The sequence below is a fragment of the Bos indicus genome, chromosome 3 (assembly GCF_029378745.1).
Source record: "Bos indicus isolate NIAB-ARS_2022 breed Sahiwal x Tharparkar chromosome 3, NIAB-ARS_B.indTharparkar_mat_pri_1.0, whole genome shotgun sequence".
Lineage (NCBI taxonomy): Eukaryota > Metazoa > Chordata > Mammalia > Artiodactyla > Bovidae > Bos > Bos indicus.
The window spans coordinates 57,990,057-58,012,722 of record NC_091762.1 but is presented as its reverse complement, the minus strand read 5'-3'; the positions used below and the strand labels follow the sequence as shown (position 1 = coordinate 58,012,722).

Sequence of the window (22,666 nt, the reverse complement as noted above, 5' to 3'; positions counted from 1 at the left end):
TTTCCCAGCACTTAACTATACTTCATGATAAATGGCTAAATTGCAAATTATTGTACCAAATGGCATGAACAATTCTGTTTCAATAACCTTGAAATTTTCCATGGCATTTGATACAACAATTCATATATAGGCATTTATCTTAAAGTAATAACTTGATGCAGACAACGAATTGTACATAATGAATGATATTCACTGCAGAAATGTGGAAACAACATAACTATCCAACAATGGAGCAATAAATAATATATTATGATATATCCAGGGATAGGGGAACAGTAAGCTATTGGTAGTATATGATCATTCTCATTTTACCCAATCTAAACCCCACGTCCAAGGAGCAGCAGGTACACAGGCGCAAGAGGGCCAAGAAGAGCTGCTCCATATTCAAGGTCAGGAGGGGTGGCCCTGAGGAGATACCCCTCGTCCAAGGTAAGGAGCAGCAGCTGTGCTTTGCTGGAGCAGCCATGAAGAGATGCCCCACAAACAAGATAAGAGAAACCCAAGTAAGACAGTAGGTGTTGTGACAGGGGATCAGAGGGCAGACACATTGAAACCATAATCACAGAAAACTAGCCAATATGATCACATGGACCACAGCTTTGTTTAACTCAATGAAACTAAGCCATGCCATGTGGGGCCATCCAAGATGGACAGGACATGGTGGAGTGGTCTGACAGAATGTGGTCCACTGGAGAAGGGAATGGCAAACCACTTCAGTATTCTTGCCTTGAGAACCCCATGAACAGTATGAAAAGGCAACATGATAGGATACTGAAAGAAGAACTCCCCAGGTCAGTAGGTGCCAAATATGCTACTGGAGATCAGTGGAGAAATAACTCCAGAAAGAATGAAGGGATGGAGCCAAAGCAAAAACAATACCCAGCTGTGGGTGTACTTCTGTGATAGAAGCAAGGTCAGATGCTGTAAAGAGCAATATTGCATAGGAACCTGGAATGTCAAGTCCATGAATCAAGGCAAATTGGAAATGGTCAAACAGGAAATGGCAAGAGTGAACATTGACATTCTAGGAATCAGCAAACTAAAATGGACTGGAATGGGTGAATTTGACTCAGATGACCATTATATCTACTACTGTGGGCAGGAATCCCTTAGAAGAAATGGAGTAGCCCTCATGGTCAACAAAAGAGTCCAAAATGCAGTACTTGGGTGCAATCTTAAAAACAACAGAATGATCTCTGTTCGTTTCCAAGGCAAACCATTCAATATCATGGTAATCCAAGCCTATGCCCCAACCAGTAACGCTGAAGAAGCTGAACGGTTCTATGAAGACCTACAAGACCTTTTAGAATTAACACCCCCAAAAGACGTCCTTTTCATTATAGGGGAATAGAATGCAAAAGAGGAAGTCAAGAAACATATGGAGTAACAGGCAAATTTGGCCTTGGAGTACAGAATGAAGCAGGGCAAAGGCTAATAGAGTTTTCTCAAGAGATCAAACTGGTCATAGCAAACACCCTCTTCCAACATCACAAGAGAAGACTCTACACATGGACATCACCAGATGGTCAACACTGAAATCAGATTGATTATATTCTTTGCAGCCAAAGATGGAGAAGCTCTATACAGTCAGCAAAAACAAGACCAGGAGCTGACTGCGGCTCAGATCATGAACTCCTTATTGACAAATTCAGACTTAAACTGAAGAGACTAGGGAAAAACACTAGACCATTCAGGTATGACCTAAATCAAATTCCTTATGATCATACAGTGGAAGTGAGAAATAGATTTAAGGGACTAGATCTGATAGATAGAGTGCCTGATGAACTATGGTCAGAGGTTTGTGACATTGTACAGGAGACAGGGATCAAGAGCATCCCCATGGAAAAGAAATTCAAAAAGCAAAATGGCTGCCTGGGGAGGCCTTACAAATAGCTGTGAAAAGAAGAGAAATGAAAAGCAAAGGAGTAAAAGGAAAGATATAAGCATCTGAATGCAGAGTTATAAAGAATAGCAAGGAGAGATAAGAAAGCCTTCCTCAGTGATCAATGCAAAGAAATAGAGGAAAAAAACAAAATCCGAAAGACTAGAGATCTCTTCAAGAAAATTAGAGATACCAAGGGAACATTTCATGCAAAGATGGGCTCGATAAAGGACAGAAATAGTAGGGACCTAACAGAAGCAGAAGATATTAAGACGAGGTGGCAAGAATACACAGAAGAACTGTACAAAAAAGATCTTCACGACCCAGATAATCATGATGGTGTGATCACTGACCAAGAGCCAGACATCCTGGAATGTGAAATCAAGTGGGCCTTAGTAAGCATCACTATGAACAAAGCTAGTGGAGGTGATGGAATTCCACTGGAGCTATTTCAAATCCTGAAAGATGATGCTATGAAAGTGCTGCACTCAATATGCCAGCAAAGTTGGAAAACTCAGCAGTGGCCACAGGATTAGAAAAGGTCAGTTTTCATTCCAATCCCAAAGAAAGGCAATGCCAAAGAATGCTCAAATCACCGCACAATTGCACTCATCTCACGAACGTTAGTAAAGTAATGCTCAAAATTCTCCAAGCCAGGCTTCAGCAATACATGAACTGTGAACTTCCAGATGTTCAAGCTGGTTTTAGAAAATGCAGAGGAACCAGAGAGCAAATTGCCAACATCTGATGGATCATGGAAAAAGCAAGAGAGTTCCAGAAAAACATGTATTTCTGCTTTATTAACTATGCCAAAGCCTTTGACTGTGTGGATCACAATAAACCGTGGAAAATTCTGAAAGAGATGGGAACACCAGACCACCTGACCTGCCTCTTGAGAAACCTATATGCAGGTCAGGAAGCAACAGTTAGAACTGGACATGGAACAACCGAAAATAGGAAAAGGAGTATGTCAAGGCTGTATATTGTCACCCTGCTTATTTAACTTCTATGCAGAGTAGATCATGAGAAACGCTGGGCTGGAAGAAGCACAAGCTGGAATCCAGATTGCCAGGAGAAATATCAATAACCTCAGATATGCAGATGACAGCATCCTTATGGCAGAAAGTGAAGAGGAACTAAAGAGCTTCTTGATGAAAGATGAGAGTGAAAAAGTTGGCCTAACTCAACATTCGGAAAACTTAAGATCATAGTATCTCGTCCCATCACTTCATGGCAAATAGACGGGAAAACAGCAGAAACAGTGTCAGATTTTATTTTGGGGGGCTCCAAAATCACTGCAGATGGTGACTGCAGCCACGAAATAAAAGACACTTACTCCTTGGAAGGAAAGTTATAACCAACCTAGATAGCATATTAAAAAGCAGACATTACTTTGCCAACAAAAGTCTGTCTAGTCAAGGCTATGGTTTTTCCAGTGGCCATGTATGGATGTGAGAGTTGGACTGTGAAGAAAGCTGAGCGCCGAAGAATTGATGCTTTTGAACTGTGGTGTTGGAGAAGACTCTTGAGAGTCGCTTGGACTGCAAGGAGGTCCAACCAGTCCATTCTGAAGATCAGTCCTGGGTGTTCATTGGAAGGACTGATGTTGAAGCTGAAACTCCAATACTTTGGCCACCTCATGCTAAGAGTTGACTCATTGGAAAAGATCCTGATGCTGGGAGGGATTGGGGGCAGGAGCAGAAGGGGATGACAGAGGATGAGATGGCTGGATGGTGTCACCGACTCGATGGCTATGAGTTTGAATAAAGTCCAGGAGTTGGTAATGGAGAGGGAGGCCTGGAGTGCTGCGATTCATGGGGTCGCAAAGAGTTGGACATGACTGAGCGACTGAACTGAACTGAACTGAGGGGAATAAAAGATTAATTTTCATTTATATTTCTTTACTAATAAAATCTGAACATCCTATAAACATGTTTATCGGTCATTAGTGATTCTTCTGAGTTGTTTGTTTTTTTCCTGTGGCTATTTCATCTGACAGGCATTTATATTTTATTAATTGGTAACAGCTCTTTAATTGTTGGGCAGATAAAAGAAAGTATAAAAATCTTTTGTCTATTTTACCCTCAAGTGTTATGCTTAGAGTTTTAGCATAAATCACCTCATTTGAAATTCAAATTATTTCTTGAAATGCTTTAACTTCTGATAGTGTTCAGGTTCATGGATAGTATTGATAAGGTGAAAAAATATTTTTTTTTTCAAATAAGTTCAAAATAGTAAAAGTTAAACTTCTAGAATAGAAATGAAAATTTATGAAATTTTAAGGTAATTAAGTGTTTTATCTGTAGAGGTGAAAACAAACCTTTTAAAAATAAGAATAGGTTTAGCCAATATTACAGTCAGGTAACAGTCAAGAGGTTTTGTTATTTTATTACTCAAGAAATTTAATTATTAAAATGAAATCATTATTTTAAGGACCATGTCTTACTGCCCTGGCTTTACATGCCCTCTGTAGTTAATTCTTTTTTTTAATTGAGTTAATTGTTTTGAATGATAGGGAAAGATACCTATTTTACAAAAAAAAGCTGCAAAAAATAAACTTTAAGCTTGCCAAAAGCATTCATAGTATATAATTAAAATGTTTCTAGTCAGTAATGTATGACAGTTAATTATAGGTTTAATTTTTTTAGCTTTGGCCATAAACAACTGTCAATGTTAACTTTATCTAATAACAAACTAGATATAGAAGATTCCTAACAGTTGCTCTTACCTCCAGTGCCGACTCCAAACTAAACCTATATAAGAAGATACTAAAGTTATTTTTAAAAATAAGACTAAACTTTGTGATTTTAAAGAAATCTTAAATTTTAAGGACAATGTTATTTATTTTTAAATATTTGTGCAAATGTGTGCATGTGTGTGTATGTGTTATCTGAAAGTACTGCAACTGGTTATAATGTTAAATAAATCAAAACTACTAAGATACACTTGGGATTTAATCAACTTCCCAGTTCAGTAGCATCAAAAGAAAAGAAGACAATGTATGGGATTTTTATTAATTCTTAGACAAGAAAAAAAGAAATTCCTGTTAAATTATCTGAAGCAAACAGCTGTAAGTAGAACCCATTCTATCTTCCTGACTTCCAGTACCTGCTCCCTCCATTTTCCACTGTGCCTCTGGGACACATGCGTATCAGATTATAAACAAGGTTTCTACATCCTAAATCTCTTCTGTCTCTACCTCTGCCTGAAAGATAACTTGACCCCTCACCCAGGAAACTGCTTCCCTGGCAGCTCTCAGAAGTGAAAGCTACTCCTTCTCCTAGACTCCATACAATTTCCCTTTAGTAGCCAAATCCTCTGTCCCTACTTTGAAGCTCAGAACTAGGAGCAATATTATTACCCCATAATCTATCTATCCATCCAACAAATATGTACTTAGTGCCTGCCATGTGCCAGGCACCTTGTTAGCTGTAGACTATAGAACAGTAAATCCTCATGAAGTTTAAAATCTAGTAAGACAAAAATGAAACATATAATTATGCAAATAATTGTCAATTATGAAAGAAAATAATAAGAAAGTATATGAGAGAATCAGTAGGATTTGGTCAGGCCAAGAGTGACAGAGAGCATTTAAGGATGAGAAGGAAAGAACTCAGCTTTCAAGGAAACCAAGTACAACTGGGCAAATGGGTTAGGAGTGGTCTGAGGGGTTGAGGAGGGGGGCCGGTCTCAAAAGTCACATTGAGGACTTTGAATTATATTCTAAATGCAACCAGAAACTTCACTCCTTACCAGAGTCATTACACATCTGCTCCCATTTAACCGGGTTAGTTACTTATTCTTCAGCTCTATTCCAAAGCTCTCCACATCCCAGATAGCTAAACACTCAAGACCTCTCAGCTCAACTGACTCTGGACTCCAGCGACTCCCCCCAGCTCCTCCTCAATCAAGCTTCTCTCTACTTTCTCCTTGTCCAAAATTAGTCCACCTCTGAAAATCAAATTCCAGGATTCGATGTCAGACCATAACCTCTTATCAAGTCTACTTTTCTTCCACTTTATACATATCAAGCCTGTCCTCTACTGTTTGAATTTTTTTAAATCTCATTAGAAAAAAACAATTGAAATATAATCTTATCAGAATAAGTGAAAAGTTATTACTATTTCCTCCAACCCTACCAAGGCATGTAGGCTTTTCTACACCTTCCTCCATGCTCATACCAACATATGTGAACTTATATACACAAATGTAGAGACATTTGTATACATAAATGCTTGTTTTGATTATGAAAAGCTAATCATACCCAATACAAAACTCCGAGAGTTATTTTACCCTAAAAATAAAAATCATGAACAAATCTCACACACAGGCTGAATTCCTTCTTTAAAGTGCTGCACATTGTTCCTGGTAGAGATGCTGCCCGTGGTTCTCCTCCAAAGGGAACTTCACTCATTGTTTCTGCAACAAACTTGCTGACCCCAGAAAACCTTGAAGCAGACTCTTCAGTGGAGCACCAAGCTTCCAATGCTGGTAGCTGGGAAAGCACTGATGCTTGGGACTGGAAAAGTCTGGGAGCAGGATGGTTTCTCACAGCACCGCACTGCAGGCCACGAGCACTGAAGCCATGGTGCCTTCCACCACTGTTTCCTGCTTCCCCAGAAATATGCAAGGCAGGCTGCTGGCAAGCATGGCGGCCACCACAACCATGAGTGGGCAAGGAAAATTAAAACTCACTCACAGTGCTCTGAAAGAAAGATGGCCAACAGAACAGAAACAGGAGATGCCTACTGCAGTAGAACCAATGGAAGAAACAAGAGAATTTTAATGAAAATAGAATGGAATTACAGTGCAAAATACAAAAAAAACATCCAAAATTTTTAGGAACTAAAACTCAAGACTTCTTATTTTTTTTTTTTTTTTGGTTTTCTTCTTCCAATTTTATTTTATTTTTAAACTTTACAATTCAGTATCCAACAGCAAAAGAGAATGACTGCCCCTGAGAACCATATAAGCGGTTAGAAACATCAGATGGAAGAAATGCCTCACTACAGTCCTGTAACAGATACCCTGAGGGAAAAGGCAAGTGGTGTGGAGGTCAGATCCAGCAGACAAAATAAGGAAGAGGGGAGGAATATGTAGAGAGGTAATAATCACACAAATAATGGAAGGAAACATTTAGAATTTAAGAGTCATGAGATCCTGAATATCAAGGATAAACAGAAAATCCTGCCAGCCTATTAGTACTGTGGGAACAAGGGCTTTCTTTCCCCATCTGGGATGATGAGAAGCTGGAAGCAGACACCACTTGGGGATTCCCAGGGACTGACTGTGAGCCCCCCTGACACTGAGTTTGGTTCACATGCCAGAAAAATCCAATGTCTGTGCTTAATGTTTCACATGGAAACGTTAAGCAGGGAGATTGCTGAAGTTCTAGTTCTGGTAAATTTCCTTTGTTATTCTGTGCCAGTACATCCAAGTACCAACCTTAGGGTCTTTTCCTTCCATAGTCTAGCCAAAATATGGCGGGGACCAACTTTTAAATACCATATGCACAAATTTCTTTGATAAAATTAAAAATGTTTAAAAGAGAAAGTATTCACAGATGAAGTAATGCATGATTGTTACAAGAAACCATTACCTTTACTTATGAAATATACATGAAGATAGTATGGTCATAGCCAAGAGAAGAGATTCTGGATACCTGCTACTTACTAGCTGTGTGACCTTGAGTGAGTTGCTTTTCTGTGTTTTGGTTTCCTGAAAAGTAAATGTAATTAATAGCACCTATCTCATTAGATAAAGGGAAAATGAATTAATACAAGTATCAGAGTCAGAACTTTGGCATAGATTAGTGCTCAATAAATTAGCAACCCCATGGACTGCAGCCTACCAGGCTCCTCCGTCCATGGGATTTTCCAGGCAAGAGTACTGGAGTAGGGTGCCATTACCTTCTCCGATAGCAATGATGCCACTGGGCTAATGCTGCTGTCACTGCTTACAACAGGAAAAAAGTATTGTACAGAGATTCTGGAGTCAGAAGACTCGAGTTCAAATACCAACTTTAAAACTCAAAGAGTTTTATACCACAGCCACAGGAGTAATTCCTCTTATACTTTTCATATTTAAAACAGGAATATGAATATCTCCCTCTTTTAATATCCATCTACCTATCCACAAACATCAACTAAGTGTCTATATACCAGGTCTTGTGTTGTAGCTGAAAGAGAAATAAGAAAACATCAATAAGATACAGTTCTGTTCTTTAAGAGTTCAAAGTCTAGTGAAAAATACTCAAAAACCTTCGTTTTCTTTCTTGAGAGTATTTTTTTTTCTTTCATGAGAGTATTTCTTAAGGCTGCCTTTGCTTAAGGAGATGAAGAAAGAATCACAAGGGTCAAGCATGTAACACAAGTACTATGATTTAAAATTAAAAGGCAACACTAATATTGTTAGCAATTGTTAGGCAAAAAATGTGGCCAGTTTCTGAAATTATTGTATTTTTGAAAAATACTATGAAGCAATTGGGTCACTGGGAAGTAAGCCCCTGCAGATGATAACAGCAGTCTTAGGAGTGAGGGGATCAGAGAAAAGCAGGCCCTCATTTCTGGTTAGAGAAATAGATAAAACATCTTGGAGAGACTGAGCTCAGTTCATAGGCTGGACTGTGTAGTACACAACTTGCTGCTTTGAATGATCATTTGAGACCTGAGTGTCCTTTAAATAAACACCTCTCAAGTCATTCTCTGAGAGGAGTCACTATTACTTGATTCTTTGTCAATTATATCTGTCCCCTTGTAGAGTATCCTGACTTGACACATAGGGTAGGAGATTAGAGAGAACATCTTCTTGGTGTCTCTTCTACTCCATTCCAATAACAAAGATCTCACACTAAAGCTTCTTGGTATTAAAAGTGTTTATTTTGATCATCCCATGTGAGTTGGCCATGGGAAGGGGTAGGAAAAATCACTCCTCTTTAATCTCTCAGTTAACTCAGGGGTTTCAGAATGTCTACACTAATAATATCAATCACTAACATAAGATGAACAAAAAGAGACTATAAATTCACAGGAGAGACTAAAGACCTATTCTTTATAAAGAATGCATGCCACCGTGTTTTCATCTGTCACTGTCAGCTGGCATTTAATAAAGCCATGACTTAAAATTCTATATTTAAAACCTGACAGAAATTATAATGGCATTTTAGCATATATTTGAAACAATATTAAGTACACTGAGACATTTGGCAACTTTAGAAAGTATGCAATTATATCATTATTAAAAATAATATTCAGAGTATTTTCTTTTATTATATTAATATATACACATATAGCACTATATAATGTAAAACAATTACATACATTATTTAAAATCATGTATTTGGCTTATAATTGGCCAAGGTTTATTACAAATTCATTTGAATGGTGGCTATAGTCACAAAGAATGATTCTAGCTTCTTTTCTGTGTATAAAATATTCTAGAAACCAAAATAAATTAAATAGATATTAATCCAGAGTTAAGTGAAGACTATCCAGCAAAAAAGGAATACTAACATGTATCTTGTTTTAAAATTTCAATTGGATAATAAATTATGTTTCAAAAATCTTTACATAAAAGCTTAATAGCACCACTCATAAATCATAAAGTATAGCAACAGATAACATATTTATTTAATTTTTACCTAATTACTTTTTACTCATAGTAAAAATCTATTGTTTATAGAAAGTAAAGCCAAAAATTTATCCAAACATTGTTACATAAGAGGTTTTAAGAAACTGTAAATAATTCTTAATACTCTCATTTTGATTCTCTGACTTTTCAAGACTATGTTGTATTTCTTTCAAACATACTTCCTGATGTTGTGCTTTCTAAATAAAAAAAAGAAATAAAAATAGTTAATAATGACATTAATATCAAAGGATAGTCATAATATAAAAATTTATATACACAATAATTGAATACATGGTTTTTAATTTTTTAAAAGAAAAAACTTTAGAACTCACTTTTCTTTAAAATCTAGAATAGAGCACACACATGGTTGATCTCTGTGACAGTTTGTTGTAATACACACCCACTTTGCCCCAAATTATTATATATTTTATATGATTAACTTAAATAGATTTTACTTAAAACTGTCACAATTTCTATTACATTTAACATGGCATATTTTAATACTAGTTTTTGTCATTTTCTTTGCCTAAAAGGCTGACTACTTTTGCTATCTTAAAATAGCAAAACTATTTTTGCTGTCTATAAACTAGACAGAATTCTAGTTTTGATAATATGAACATTTTATTTTTGGAATCTTTTAAAAACAAAATGAACTCAATATCATATGTGGTCTTTGAGGAAAACATTTAAAATGTAATGTATTTTTAAAATATTCAGTTGTGTGTAAATTCCCAAATAGATCTGTTCACTGAAAATATTTTAGATAGACAGGCTACAAATATCACCTACCTTCCAACTAAAATGTAGGAACCATGAGAAGAAAAATCTTTTATATCCTTCCTACCAGGTGTTCAATGACACCAGATACCTTCTGAAACTGAGCAATGCCCCCAAGGAAAGTATAGTGGGTGGTATAAAACAACTCGCCAGGCTGAAGTCCACAAAGTCATAGAATGACTATAATGGATCTTTGAGAAACATTGATTTTACTCAACACCTTGGAGGGAAAAATATTAATACAAATACACATAAGGTAGAATGCAAAATGAACATAGATTTTAAAATGTAAGTATATAATATATTCCAAAGACATTTCAGGCTTCTTGATCTAGAGTAGGCCGCTGAGGGTCACCCTTGGGTCTGCGTATCTATTCCCTCTCTCTCCCCCTGAAGCACTGGGCAGAAAATCTGTAGAGGCCTGCTGCTGTGGGGCGGGCACTATGGAAGACAGCAGCATACAATTAACTATGAGACAGCCTCTCAGGGTGCTTACAATTCAGATGGAGCTAAGGCGTGTGTATAAAACAAGTATCTGAAACTGCCAACTGAACTGCTCCCGGGAAGGGACAGAAATAAACCCATTTTTCAGCAATGTCTTAATCCAAGGTCAGAATTCTAAATTTTTACTACTGTAAAAATCATCAAGCTTAACTAAACATCAGATCTTAAATTTACTTATTTTAGCAGCTTTAACCAAGTACTAGGAATATTATAACACACATACCTTATTTTAATATACTCATTTTTTAGAAGTTTCAATTACACACAGAATATCGCACATTTTACAATATAACAGAAACTCTGACAGTGACTAAAAAATATTCTGAAATAAAGCGAAGGCCTGTGCTAAACTAAAGATGAGAAATGTTTTGTTCTGATTAAATTGCCATGAAACTTTTGATGGTAATAAAATTAAACTAATAATGATGGCTAAAATATCTAACTTTTGAACCTTTCAGGTTTTCAATGGTCTACATTCTTGGGAATGAAAAAATAGTTATCATGGAGTCTGGCTCCTGGAAAAAATAAAAGTATTATTATTTCCTATGTCACTGTTTAGTAGATAATTTTCAACTAAGTCAATCACAACTCGTGCTAGTTTTCATAGTATATTACACCAACCATTTCATGAATAGTTAGGAGAAAACATTAGAAGACTAACTAAACATAGCCAATTTGGTATTTTCATTTTATGACTGAGTAGACCCAAGCATCCACCTCATAAGCAGATATAACTAAAACATCTAAATCATCAACTTATAACTTCCTAAAATATAATATTCATTATTTAATACTATCAAAATCTATCATAGTGTTTATCTTAAAAATGAAAAATTCATAATAGAAAGAAAACAAGTAAATGATATTTGTAACTTTCATTAAGCATCTGTCATGTAAAAATAATATGCAGAGAAAGGGCCTGATGAGACTTTGGGAGAAATGTAATAGAAGCTACCAAGGATACAGGATAATAATTCCTTGGCCAAATGCTGACATTTTTATTTTTATGATTTATATTATTTGTTACTTTTAGTACTATTAGTAAAGTAATAGCCTTGATTCCCTTCACTTTGTATGTTAACTGTTTAACTAAAACTCCATGCTAAGAATGTTAAATGCTCACTTATTTTTAATGAAAATACATTAAGCCATACTAATACTTACGCTGTTCATTTTGCAAACAAGTTGATTTTGTTCTTCATTTTTCTTTCTAAGCTCATTTTCCAGATCTACTATTTTGACTTGTAAAGCCCTTTCTCTAGATGACATTTTCTCTATTTCTTCAGAAACCTGTAATTTTAATTGAAAGAATAAAAGAGCTAAATGTGCTTTCTTTAAGATATAATTTAAAGCCTTGACATAATTATACTGTATCTCTTCTTTCCAAATAGATATTATTTGGATATTAGACAACTTAACTACAAAGTGTTTAAGGGTGTTCTATCTTGAGAAACACATATAGCATAAGCATGCATTCTCCTGTTTGGTATGAAGTATCTGAAAAAGTAGCTTGAAGTGGAAGACGTGTATATATTACCACAGATGTGACGTAGGCAGGTTTTCCCCAATACTATATTTCCACAATCTGCTGAGATTAACTGCCATGTTTTTACAGTATTTATCATGGCATCCAAAGTGGTGGTGGGACATAGAAAGTTCACAATCGATGCTGATTATAGACTTGGATGGAGAGAATTGGGGGCAGGGTAGATGATATTCACACCACACACACACACACACACACACACACACACACACACACACAAGATTGGTTTTTCATTCATTCACTTCCAAAATGGTCTGAATTTGAGTTTTCGTATTTCTCTGATGGTTTATTTCAGCAGAAAGTCTAGCTTAGCAATGTTATCCAAGGATTCAGATACATGGGAACCTATTTGCAGGAAAGGTGAGTTGGAACCACAAGAATGAAAGTGGAGGCAGAGACTAGTTCAGGAGCAAGGAGCTAGTATGAGGACTGTCCTCTAACCTAACTCCCAGGGACTAAGTTCTAAGTTATTATAAAGTTATTTACAAAGATTTCTTGTGCACACATTCCAAGGGTGATTGTGAGAGAAGAATTCTAACAGCATTTGAAGCTTTGGGAGAAAGAGCCCCCAGGACAAGTACCCATGTCCTTTACAATGCCCTGCAGTGTGGACAACAGTGACAGGGCAGTGACGGCACTCTTCACGCGGCAGTAGCTCCACATTTCACCGCAGCAGGAAGGAAAGGAGAGGGCAGACACATCTCTGAGGACTCTAAATACTTCTGAGAAGAAATCTGACAGCATCCAGCATTTCCAAGGTTCATGTAGTCTGAACCCAGGCTAAAGTCACTTCTCCTCCCACAGGCTGGGACTGAGAAACCTGGATTACATTTCTATCATTGGCAGTACATTTTACTACTCAGCTTTCATTCAACGATATGTCTTTCAAAGTCAACTTAAATAGCTTTCCCAGAGGTTAAAAAATATCAAAATATATCTATGTGACACTTAAGAGTTCAAGGGTATCAGAAGTTCTCTCACTCTTGTGGAATTGCCTTTAACAGGATTGCGAAAGACCACAGGTGGAAGAGTTCAGAGAGACATTCAAAGTCTGGTGTTGGACATGTAAAGCCTGAGTTGCCTAAAAATGTTAAGAGGAGATAAATAGCAGAGCATACGAATTTAGATATCAGGAAATAAAGAAGTCTGTGGCAGAGATATACTTCTGAGAGTCATCAGGGTATAGACAATCTCTTTCCAGTGTCATTCAATCCTATGAGGAAACTCATCTTCCCCATTTTACCAATTAAGAAACTAAAGTTTGGCAAGTAGCTTGCCCTGGGTTGGGATATAATGTGTCAGGGCCAGAATTAAAATCCACCTCTTGTGAATTCCAAAGCCCACATCGTGTCTTTCAAGATTACATTTTCAAATTATTTGATAAATTTACCTCTTCTTTGAGATCTTCCTGAATCATTTCTCCACATCTCCAGATTGAACTAATCCACCTGGCAGTGCCCCTTGTGTCTTCCCTACATTGTAGCAACTACTTGCTGGATGATACTGTCTGTTCACACGTTGTTTCCCTACTGAACTGTGAGTGTCCTGAGAGCTGAGGCCAGTTCTTACTCATCTGTGTATCAGAAGCACTAACAGAATGCTTCTCAACAGACAGTGAGATATTTATTAAATGCTTATCATATGGATTTAACTGGAAATTAATTCTTGTCCATATTTATTTTTACAACATTTGCCAAAAGGGAGTTGAGCTTTATAGCTCACTGAATCTCAATCAAAACCAAAAGGTTCAGTAACTTGCATATTTGCTTTGGTTTCATTTAAAAAAAAGAAGGGCGATTCCTATAAAGTGTTTTCCATTCCTGCCCTTTACCCTGCCACATCACCATTTATTTAGTGAAGTAACTCCGGACCAGTAACATATCTGTTTAGCTCCAAAAGGGAAAAGTAGATAAAAAACAAAAATGTAATTGCTCCCTTCACCCTGTCATCAGGATAAAAACAATAACTGTAGGTTTGGCAAGATGAGATATCGTCTGTTTAAAAAGATGACTCTTTGGTAATCTAATTAAAATGTTTCTAAATAAAGGCCATCTGTACCTTTTGTCTTCCTTCTTCTAAAGCAGCTTCCAGCTGTCTGGCCAGTGCTGTATATTCTGCAGATTTCTCTTTAAATTTAAGATTGCTGTGCTTAAGACATTCTTCTTGGTTTGCCAGCTTCTTTTCAAGCTCTTTATTTTCTGCATCCATCTGTTCTAATTTTCTTTTTACAGAAGACATATATTTTAAAATTATAGTGTGTAGAAAAAAATGTAATACCAACTTTAAGTCAATTTAATACTTACTGTTTAAGGTTTTCACACTTTAACTGAATAAGATAATTTTCCTCTTCCAGAGAAAGCTTTGTCAGAAGACTATGATTTTCGTCAACCTAAAAGAGAAAAAAGTTTTCTTGGTTATTTTCTTCATAAGTGATTTCCAGAGAAATCTACATAGTTTACTGCTAGAACAATTATAAAAAAGAAGATGGTATAAATATTATTACCCCTACACAGAGAGACACCAAGAAATATTACATTGTTAAAAAACAAATTCTTAAATTCCTGGATTTTTTTAAAAAACTATTGCTGCCTCATGGAAAATTATTTACTAAAATTGTTACTGAAAGATGGCAATTAAAACATTCTGAGTAATGTTTTATTGAAAAAGAACATGTATTTTGTTAAGTAAATGTGAAGATTTTAAACAGTAACCTCCTATTGTTGGATACTTAGGATTACTCTTACAGTTTTCTGATAATCACCTACAGACAGTGATTAATAATTGAATATCTGTGAAGTTGTAACTATTGAATAAAAAACATATTTGTGAGAAGCAAAACAAAACAGATAAGCAAATCAACCAAAGATACACTTGCCTACACCAAAACAATATTTTTCCCACTGCTTGACCCAGAGGGAGGGTATGGGGAGGGAGGAGGGAGGAGGGTTCAGGATGGGGAACACAGGTATACCTGTGGCGGATTCATTTTGATATTTGGCAAAACTAATACAATATTGTAAAATTTAAAAATAAAATAAAATTAAAAAAAAATAAAAATAAATAAATAAATAAAAGCTAAAAACAGGACTATCATATGACCCAGCCATCCACTCCTGGGCCTATATCCAGAGAACATTATCATTTGAAAATATACATGCACCCCTACATTCACAGCAGCACTAGTTATAATAACCAAGTCGTGGAAGCAACCTAATTAAGGGTCCATTGATAGATGAATGAATAAAGAAGATATACTAAGTATATACAATGAAATATTACTCAGGCATTAAAAAATGAAATAATGCCACTTGCAGCAATATGGATGGACCTAGAGATTATGATACTAAATGAAGTAAGTCAAACAGAAGGAAGACAAATATCATATAATATATGTGGAATCTAAAAAAAATAATAGAAATTAATTTATTTACAAAGCAGAAATAGACTCACAGACACAGAAAACAAACTTATGATTATCAAAGGGGAAGTGGGGGAGAAGGATAAATTAGGATTATGGTTTAAACATACACACTACTATATATAAACTAGATAACAAGGATCTGCTATATAATGTGTGGAACTATCTCTCTCTCTGTCTATATCTATATCTATCTATATATATATATATACACATATGTGAGAAACTAACACATTGTGAATCAACTGTATTTCAATAAAAATTTAAAAATAAAAATAAAACCCTTTAGACCTTTGACCTTCAAAAAAAATTTTTTTTAAAAAAGCTACATTTAAATAATGCAGTTTTGAAAAAAAATTTTTTTCTCATATTTCAGTTAGTGTGATTTGACACTTTCCTAGAAAGATCTCTTCTCAGGAGATAAACTCAGCAAAGTTTTGTTTGAGTTCTTTTAAAAAGAGGATGATTTTCAATATTAAATCCAGATTAATTTGGAAGATAGGGAATTCTTCCTAAAATTATTTTGCAAATAAAAAGATGTGCCACCACCTTTGGATATGCTTCTTTGAAAAAAGATTAAAAAATATTTATTAAGTGTTTACTATGTTAGGCATTTAATTAAGAGACGGCTATATGAAACCCATGATCTCTCTCTTCTGATGCAGTGAAAAAGTGTATGTTTAAAAAATTGAGAATAATCCAAATAAACTTGCACATAATTCTAACAGAAATAAATTCTAATTTTTATATGGTAAATTTCAATAATTTATCTTATCCTGACATCAAAAATATACATGTAAGCATAGCTTTGCTCCTTCTCTCATGCTATTACTATCCTCAAATGTTTAAATATAGATTTGTATGAATAAACTAAAAATTAGCAATTTTAACTACCATTTTTCATTATAAAATACTAACAAGAAGAGTTTACAAAATAATCACAGTATTCACAAGAAACTGACATTTGATCAACTTATTTAGATAAGAGTAAAATAATCAACCCCTGACAGGAGTGCCCTCAACTGGAGAAATTATTCCAAAGCATTTAACACATCTAACGAAAATCAAAATGATGGCTGGACACCTGGCCCTGAAGCTCCCTAACGGTGTGTGCCTGGTCTGCACACTTCCCCTTGTGGTACTGCAGACTCTCCTGACACTCCTGAAGCCTCTGTTCCACCGCCGTCAAGGAATCGCGGACACGTTCTAACTCCTTCAGATGAGACTCCATCTGGCCTCTCATCTGAGTTGTAGCATTAGGGAAATAAGTGCAAGATCACACATTCAGCATCCATGTTTTTACTATCTTAAATACTAGATATGCCTGTAATATAATAAATATTTTAGGTATAAGAGTTTATAAAAAGAGATTTAACCAAATAAATAAGAATAAACTTTAAGTTTGACTGTGCTAAATAAGAATGAAAAGTGAAACTTTCTCAGTCATATCTGACTTTTTATGACCCCACAGACTGCCGCCAGGCTCCTCTGTCCATGGAATTCTCCAGGCACATTCTGCCAATCCCTTCCCCAGGGGATCTACTCGACCCAGGGATTGAACCTGAGACTCCTGCATGACAGGTTAATTCTTTACCATCTGAGCCACCAGGGAAGCCCACCCGTTAAATTAGAATATAGAACACAAAAGTAGGTTGGACTTTAATTAGTGTACAAAAAGTTTGTTGAGTAAATGAATATGGTGATAGTAGCTTGCAGGGCAAATGTTTAAATTACTTAGGAAAGTAAACTTTTGACTCTGTCCTGTCATTTATATGCAAGCACAGACATTACTAAGAAAGCTGGTACAGTAGTCTTCTGCTGTCCAGCCATCAGTCTGAAGTAACTATAGAATTTTGTCCAAAATTTGGTAACTCAGATATTTTGAATAAAGCAGCCTTGCTGCACTCAGCTTAGTCAGAATTAGTGAGGTTTGCTGTATGTAAATTCAAAATACCTAATATCAGTAGTATTCAGGAGACTATAATTTGATCATTAATGTTACTATGTTACTAAGAATAAATCTAACTGTACCTATATTATCTCTGGGCTGCTACAATTCCTCACGGTGGCACTTTTGTAGAGATGTGACAAGAAGCAACCATAAAAATTGCTTGAACTGATAATTTAGAGGAAATAACAAGACACAGGGCACCTGGGATGTTCATAGGGAAGAAAAACAAAAGCTAGACTTTTCCCCAAGACAGGGAATACCAAGAGCTACTATGCAACATCAGGCCTTCTGGACGACAAATGATAAAATTAGAAAAATGCCTGCCTCTGGGTCCCCAAACATCTAAGAGCCCATGACAAAGACAAGAGACTTAAAACAGTGGACAAGAAAAAGGAAGCATTTCACTTTAAAAAATAGCTTATCTGGTTTAATACCAGTAAGAAAACACTGTGACCTCATAGTATCTGAAAACCCTGCACAGGCTCCAGCCTCTTCAGCCTTTTGAACAGGTTTTCTAAAATGGACTTTTATTTATAAAAGTTGCCTATAAAAGAGGAGGCATTTGCATTGGTATGTCTCATGAGAAAAAGTAACCAAGAGGTATGAAATGATTTCTTCTGTGGTCTACTAAAAATAGGTGAAAAGTAGTAAGTTGCACATCTGATGGGCTACCTTTCTCTCTTTTAACCAGCAGAGAAGCCTGCTCTGACTGACCTCTTCTTCACACTGGTGTCTTACTCAGACTTCTCAATTCCAAGATGTGGGGACAACCCAGAGACAGTCACCTTATTACACTCAACTAACCAGTAACATCCCATGACCTCCCTAGCTGGGAGTCAGGGATGTCAGCGTCCTAAAAGTTTCACTGCTTCCTTACCAAAAGCAATGTGAGAAGACCCAAAAAAGGATGCGGTTTCATTTAAAAACTTAAAAATATTCACAAAAACATCATAACTTGCCAACACTGACCTTCCCCTCATTCTTTTGCAATAGGGTGAAAAAAAAAGGAAACGATTTTGTTTTTGGGAAAAAAAAAAAAGAAAAGGGTTCTTTTTGCTTTTAATGTTACTTTTCTTCCAAAAAAGCATTTAGAAGAGAATATTTTGTTTTTTTACACAAAAGATTTAGTATCAGAATAAAAAAGGTGAGATTAAAAATGAAAGATAGTCAACTTTGCATGAAGCTCAGTGATAACCATTTTTTGATGCTACTTAAGTCTCCTCTTGTATCAGAAAAATTAAACATTTATGTTATTTTTTAAATATTTAGGAAAAAATTTTAAAATATATTAACACATTTCAGGTCTGGAAGACACATTACTTACTTAGAAAACAAATTGCCACAGAAATCGAGAAGAGATAATTCCTAAGTCTAAACTAAAGAAAATGACAGAATTTATATAAAATTTATATAAAAGAATTCATATAAAATTCATACAGTACAAAACATAAATAAAACATTTTATTATTTAAAATGTCAAACTAACCTTTTTTAATTTTTTATTTTTGTTTTTTGTTATTAGGCTATTTTCTTGTAGCAAATTTTTGCATCTGCTTTTTACCATTTCAGCTGCTTCTTGCACCTTTTGTATCTGAAAATAAAATATATTACAGTAATATGCATTATTTTCTTATTAGGACCATTATATGAAATAAAAAGCTAAAACTGTGAATTTAAATTTTAAAATTTCTATTTTAAACCCATTATCATTACCCTATTAGTACCATCAGTATGTTTATCTAATGTTATTCCTTCTTTAAATACAAGAATCACTCAGTGCTCTACTCTAATCCACAATCCTTGTGTGATTTACCTGTCTTTTCCCATAATACTTCTAGAATCTTCACCTGAGCTCTGAACTTTAGAGAGAGACCTTCATTAGCAGGTCAATGTCACTTTAAAGAATTGGTCTCTGGTCCAAACTAGCTCCCAAAGCAACTATTTCACTCTACACATCAAAATCTGTTAAATAAAAAACAAAAAACCTAAGCACTTTATACAAGACCCAGAGCCAAGAATATACTCATTCACAGTATTCTTCATGGAGGGTTAAATCAGAACAACCAGCTGGAAGACCCAGATGATATTTTCAGTGAGGCATCACACAGTCCATCACAGCCTCCACTCTTAGCTCTAGCAGGGATAACTGGAATATTCTAACTGAATTTTAGTCTCAACTCCAGTTTCCCATCTAAACCATGGGAATGGAGTCCTTCCTACTTACCTACATTATTTCCCTCCTTCAGCTTTAACCTTTAGTTCATTATCCTTTGATTCAAACACTCTCTTTCATGAAAATAAGGGTCCTTGTTGACCAATTTGTTACCCATCATTCAAGGACCTGCATATGTCTCATCTTTCAAATGAAGTTTTTCTTAAATACTGTATTTCTAAATCGTAAGCTTTTCTATAAATTACCAATTAACACATGCTCTATTCAATACATATGTTCTTTTCCAGGTATTTCATGAGAATAAATCTGAATTATACTTTATTAAGATGCAAAGAGGAAATACTGTGCTTTAATGACCCTTGAATGGAGTCATTATTCTAAATCAATACCATTAACAATACAAGATGACAAATATAACTAAAATTAACTAACAAGATTACTATAAGTTCCATTACACCTATGCAATTAATTTTAGATCACTTTTAGGAATATCCAATATAAACAGCGCATTCAAATTAGGAATAAGAGGAATCATTTTATGAATTTGGGACCTTAAGAAATATTTTGAGATAAATCATATTTTATCACAATAACTCCACCTTTCCTCAGTTCTGCTTTTTTAAACCATAAACAAATACAGTGTTTAAATTATCTACCAAGTTTAACAAACATTAAAATAAATGCAATGGTTACCTGAGTTTTATAAACTTCAATAAGGGTTTTCTGTTGTTTTTCTACTTCTTGCAATTCTAAGAGTTCATTTTCAACAGAGGCAATCTCATCCTTCAAAGTAGCAAGTGTAGTCTATTAAGGAATATATAAATAGATTTTATAAATCATTAGAATTCATTTGTACTTTGATGCATTAAAAATTAATTCATTTATCAACAAAGCTAATAAAATTAACTTATTTCTGACTGCATATAATTACCATTAAAATTAAGAATTTCAAAAAGTTATTTATTAAAAACTTATTTTTAAACTTTAAAAATTTATTGACATAAAAGACTTGAACAATAGAAAGCCCACATTCCTGGAAGGGAGACTCAATACTATTGACATATCAGTTTTTTACAAATCAATACAACTTTACTATAATTACAACCAAAACAGTTGAGGGGAAGAGGAATATGAGAAAATTAACTTAAAATTCATGTGGAAAAATAGAAGAGACTAATAAAAATTTTAAAGGATACTAAGTAGAGAATCTCAGTACTTATTACATATTAAAATGTATGCTGTTGTTCAGTCGCCAAGTTGTGTCTGACCCCTCTCTATATAATACAGGGGTCTATGGAATAGAAAAAAAAATACATTAAGATTATATTTATTATATGACAAAGATTGGATTTTTAAATAAACGGGAAAATATGGATCACCATAATGGTAATAAGAAAATCATTCATTAGGAAAAAACAGGTTAACAATACACCTTCAGCAAACATTTTTACATTGGTCAATTATACATTTATTTTAATGTGTTAAATATTAAAAAAAATTAAGCTTACACTTTTTTTCACAGAAGATTCAGGTAAAATCTGATTTAATTTTAGAATAGTAAAAACCTAACTAAGCATAAAATCAAAAGACGATATCAAGAACTGTAAGAGTCTGAAATTTTTACCCTCCAAGACTACCAGTTAGCCTAGCATAGTCTCATGGATACTAGCAGAAGACACAAGACTCCTGGGTGAGTCTTATATCAGTGTTTGTGTTAGTTTCCTAAGCCTCACTTCCTCCAAAGCAATACCAAGAGGGCCGATGACACCTGTACACAATAGGAGACACACAGAGAAGCAACTCCAAATTTAGGGAACGCAAATCTTTTATAACAGGCAGTAAGCATGCCTTTTGGTAGAAGGAAACACTACTATCTTCCAAGGATGTTCGCTATACAAACATCCTTGAAAAGATAAGTCTGTTTCTGGATCATAGTTAGTATGTTGCTCCCAAGATGTGCAGAAATGTGAGAGACTCCAAAAGGAAGCCGTAAAGGGAAAAAAAAAAAAAAATATATATATATATATATATTATATACATACACACACATACACATATACATACATAGGTTCATGTGTATCTCCAAAATTTCAGAGCCCCTCAAAGTATTAAACAGGCTAACAAAATGTGCAATAAAGTAAAGGATTATGACAAAAGATTAATATCCTAATATAGAGAGAACCCTTATATAATAATTTTGAAAAAAAAAAAAGACATGTAAAGGATAATTAGTAGGTAATTCCAAAAGGCAGAAATGTAAATGATGAAAAATACATGAAAAAAATATCCTGACCAGTTATTACAAATGCCCTAAGCACTGGATATAGTCTTTTAGTAGTGAACATAAAAAGCAAAAACCCCTTCCATCATGAGCTTAATGTACTCCATGTATAGACAGACAAAAACAAGGAGTATACAGACAAAGAAAACAAGAACAAGATGAAAGATATATCATACATGATAGCAAGATAGTAAGGACAAGATGAGAATGGGCTACCAGGAAGGCCTCCTGAAAAAGAGACTCTGGAGTAAACACCAAAAGGATGTGCTGCCCTTTGAGGGAAGAGGCCATAGTGGGAGAAAACCTGGTCAGTTAGAGGAAAACAGAAAGAAGGCCAATGTAGCAGAAAGCAAGAAAAAGGGAAGTGTGGAAGAAGATAAGGTCAGAGAGGCAATGTCAGAGGTCAGATAGTATAATGCCTTGTAGATGTTTACTCTATTAACCAAAAGCAGTGGCATGGTCTGATTGACTTACATTTTTATAGGAACTACTCTACTATTACCGA

General features: G+C 35.0%; 1 protein-coding gene across 8 annotated transcripts in view; it reads right to left on the bottom strand.

The window, feature by feature from the left end:
• Window positions 1-8,738: 8,738 nt before the first annotated feature.
• The window catches only part of ODF2L (outer dense fiber of sperm tails 2 like), a 402,314-nt gene continuing 388,386 nt past the window's right edge, over window positions 8,739-22,666 (bottom strand). For all 8 annotated transcript variants that reach the window (XM_070786179.1, XM_019957163.2, XM_070786174.1 and 5 more), the window contains 6 exons: window positions 20,574-20,684; window positions 19,194-19,298; window positions 14,642-14,727; window positions 14,397-14,559; window positions 11,957-12,082; window positions 8,739-9,708 (listed from right to left, as the gene is read on the bottom strand). In XM_070786179.1, coding sequence (XP_070642280.1) covers window positions 9,580-9,708; window positions 11,957-12,082; window positions 14,397-14,559; window positions 14,642-14,727; window positions 19,194-19,298; window positions 20,574-20,684 — 720 coding nt within the window. In that variant the 3' untranslated portion in view covers window positions 8,739-9,579. The remainder of the gene's footprint in view (window positions 9,709-11,956; window positions 12,083-14,396; window positions 14,560-14,641; window positions 14,728-19,193; window positions 19,299-20,573; window positions 20,685-22,666) is intronic.